General features: G+C 34.0%; 1 protein-coding gene across 1 annotated transcript; it reads right to left on the reverse strand.

Moving 5' to 3' along the window:
* Window positions 1-2,241: 2,241 nt before the first annotated feature.
* Window positions 2,242-3,171, reverse strand: LOC120228383 (olfactory receptor 4A47-like). The gene has a single exon (XM_039226695.1). It carries the CDS (start codon window positions 3,169-3,171, stop codon window positions 2,242-2,244), a length of 930 nt encoding a protein of 309 aa, XP_039082626.1.
* Window positions 3,172-3,567: the final 396 nt, after the last annotated feature.

The following is a 3,567-nucleotide window of genomic DNA, read 5'->3' on the forward strand; positions in this document are numbered from 1 at the left end:
GGGGGGAGAGGGGATGGGCATGGAGGAGGACACTTGTGGGGCTGAGCACTGAGTGTTATGTGGAAGCTAATTTGACAATAAACTATTTGTAAAAAAAAAAATTCATAAATTTTAGAAAATTCACCAAAATTCTATCGCTCTTTAACTCCTATATCAAAATAAATTCCATATGCAGTAAAAGTTTTAATGCATGATATACAACTTCAAAAATGCTTTAAAAATTAAGTGCTGAAATAGAGTTGAGAATATTTTGGTATGAATAAAAAGTCTTTAAAAAATACTTATTAAACTTAAAAGAAGACATTGGACACCTGCGTGGCTCAGTCAGTTAAGCATCTGACCTGGGCTCAGATTATGATCTCACAGCTCGTGAGGTCAAGCCTTTCATTGTACTCTGTGCTGACAGCTTAGAACCTAGAGCCTGCTTCAGATTATGTGTCTACCTCTCTTGTCTGCCCTTCCCCTACTTGTTCTCTCTCTCAAAATTAAATAAACATTAAAAATTTTAAGAAAACATTATCACACACCAAAAGCATCTACAGAACATACAAAAGTTAAAAACACCCCAGCAGTCAGAAAGATAATACTTACATTCACAATAGTAAAAGGGATCCTTTCTTAGAATGTAATCAATCATGAGATTCAGTATGGAAATGAGCAACAGTTGAATGAAACAGGTAAAAGTATTAATAGATGATTCACAGAAAAAAAAAATACAAACCATATTCAATATCTGAAAAGATAAACTAAACAATAAGAAAGATTATAATTTAATCAGATTGTTTTATGTCACAAATATTTATCAGGTACGAGTGGTTGAGAATGTGGACTAAAGTACCCTTACAGACTGTGAGCATCAGTGTAGCTACTGGTACAATGTCTAGGATGGCATTTGGCAATAACTATGAATATCAATATTTAAATATGTGATGTTTGTTTTAAATACATATCTCAACAATTCCACTCCCAGGAACTCATACTTGCACTGGTTCACAAGCATACAATTACTGAAAAATTCTTTGTCAAAAAAAAAAAGTTAGTATAACATGAACAGGAATGGATATATTGACGTTAGTGTATACTAATAAGTAATATGGAGTACAAGAACAACTAAGAGATATCTATGGACTGGTATGCAATATCTTCAAGATTTTTCAAACAATTTCACTTACACGTGGAATTTAAAAAAACAAAACAAAACAAAACAAAAAACAGAAACGAACTCATTCATACAGAGAACAAACTGGCAGTTGCCAGAGTTAAGGGGGATGGATAGGCGAAATGGGCAAAGGGGATAAAAGGTAGAGTTTCACTTATAAAATAAATACATCACAGGAATGAAAAGTATAGCATAGAGAATGCAGTCAATATTATAGGAACTTTGTATGGTAACAGATGGAAGTTACAAAGATCATAATGAGCGTTTGTTAATGTACATGATTATTGAGTCACTACGTTGTGTGCCTGACACCAGGATAATATTGTATGACAACTATTTTTCAACTGAAAAATCAAAAATAAACAAAACTATCGTAAAACTAAAAGTTTAAAAAAATAAGTTGATAATGAAAGCAAATATTTAAATACACAGAGAAAAATTCATATACTTGAAATCAAATGAGGTTATTATCTCAGGAGACTTAAGAAAGACAAATTAAGTGACTACCTCTGGGAAACCATGGTGAAAGATTAGTAGGTAATTTATTCACATTTTATCCCATTATGCAAGATTTTCTCTTCTACTATTTATTGTTATCCATTACATTTTATTTTTTCTTACAAAAACAAAAGTATAACACAATATATTTTGGATATAAGGCTATAATAGAAATTTACTGAACAAGACATCTATACATCATTAATATTATAAATAGAAAAAAAAGATTACCTTAAATAACAAGAATATAACTAAAATATTACTAAGTATCATAAAATTTTTTTAAATATAAATTGATAAGAAATTAGAGTAATCATATAAAAATCTCCTGATTAATTACCTATTGTTGACACTTTGCTATGAAGGCATTGCACCTTTCTAAATGAAGCAATCTCCGAGGTATAATGGACTTTACATTCTAACAGGAAGGGAATCTGTTATTAAAGCACAATCATCCAGTTCATACTTTAAAAATAATTAAGTTCTTTGAACAAAGGTAATTCAGAATCATTTTAATAAGACATCTGCATTCTTAGAAAATGGCCTCCAATGTCAAATAATTCTCTTCATGGTAGATAATGTACTTATACACCTAGAGTGATGACATTTCTCATCCAGAGCTTCTTCATAGCATTTGTCATCTCAGAATTTCTCAGAGTGTAGATCAGGGGGTTCAACATGGGGGTTATGACTGTAAAAAATACACTTAATGATTTGTCAATGGGGAAGGTCTTAGCAGGTCTCACGTACATGAAAATACATGGAACAAAGAAGAAGACCACCACAGTGATGTGGGAACCACAGGTCTGGAGGGCTTTCCGTCTCCCTTCTGGACTAAGGTTCTTCAGAGAGTGCAAGATGACACCATAAGAGGTGAGCAAGAGCACAAACACAATCATGCAGATCATTCCTCCATTAGCTACCACTAACAACCCAACAACATATGTGTCAGTACAGACCAGTGTCAGTAAGGGGTACATTTCACAGATGAAATGATCAATGACATTAGGACCACAGAATGGGAGACTATAAATCGTGCTAACTTGAATTACTGAATGCAGAAAACCCCCAACCCAAGACACTACCAGCAGCACAACACACACCCTTTGCCTCATGACAACCAAATAATGCAAGGGCTTACAGATGGCCACATAGCGGTCATAGGCCATCACCAGCAGAAGAAAGACCTCTGATCCACCAAAAAGGTGCTCTGTAAATAGCTGGGTTATACAAGATTGGAAGGATATGGTATTTTCCCCAAAGAACAAGTCTGAAATCAATCTGGGGGAAATGCAAGAGGAATAAGTGACATCCATAAAAGATAAATTAGCAAGAAACAAGTACATAGGCGAGCCCAGGGTCTTACTGACAGCTATAGTCACCACAATGAGCAGGTTGCCCACCACGGTCAAAATATAGAAGAACAAGAACATAACAGAAAGAATCTTTTGTTCCTTTCCATCCTGTGTGAGGCCCAAGAGGACAAAGTAAGTTACATTGTTCTTTGATTCCATCCAGTCAGTATAGAATCTGATTCACATATTCAATGTAGGTTTCCTAGAAAACAAGGAAGGAAACTTTTAAATACATAATGAGATTAATCTTTCATTGCTTCATCAATTTTAAAAAAGTAGAAGACTATCTGTTTGTGTGGAGTATTTCATAGATGCTATGATTTCCAAGTTGAATTACCCATGGTTTCCTACACTCTGAAAGAGCATACATAATGATCGCCAATGTAATAAGTGACATTAAAGAAATAGTCATAAAATCCAATGGCCACAGAGTAGGAATATATCAATCAAAGAGCAATCAATGAAGACATCCCAGAGGAAGCAATGCTTTAGCTGAGTTATCTAAAGGAAAAGTGGAAGGACAGAAAAGAGGGCAAAGGAATTCCATGAAAAGCT

The sequence above is a fragment of the Hyaena hyaena genome, unplaced genomic scaffold (genome assembly GCF_003009895.1).
Source record: "Hyaena hyaena isolate Hyena2069 unplaced genomic scaffold, ASM300989v1 scaffold_23, whole genome shotgun sequence".
In the NCBI taxonomy this organism is placed as follows: Eukaryota; Metazoa; Chordata; class Mammalia; order Carnivora; family Hyaenidae; genus Hyaena; species Hyaena hyaena.

Excerpts from the sequence above, each read along its gene's own strand:
- LOC120228383 (XM_039226695.1), bottom strand. The coding sequence starts at position 3,171 with ATGGAATCAAAGAACAATGTAACTTACTTTGTCCTCTTGGGCCTCACA.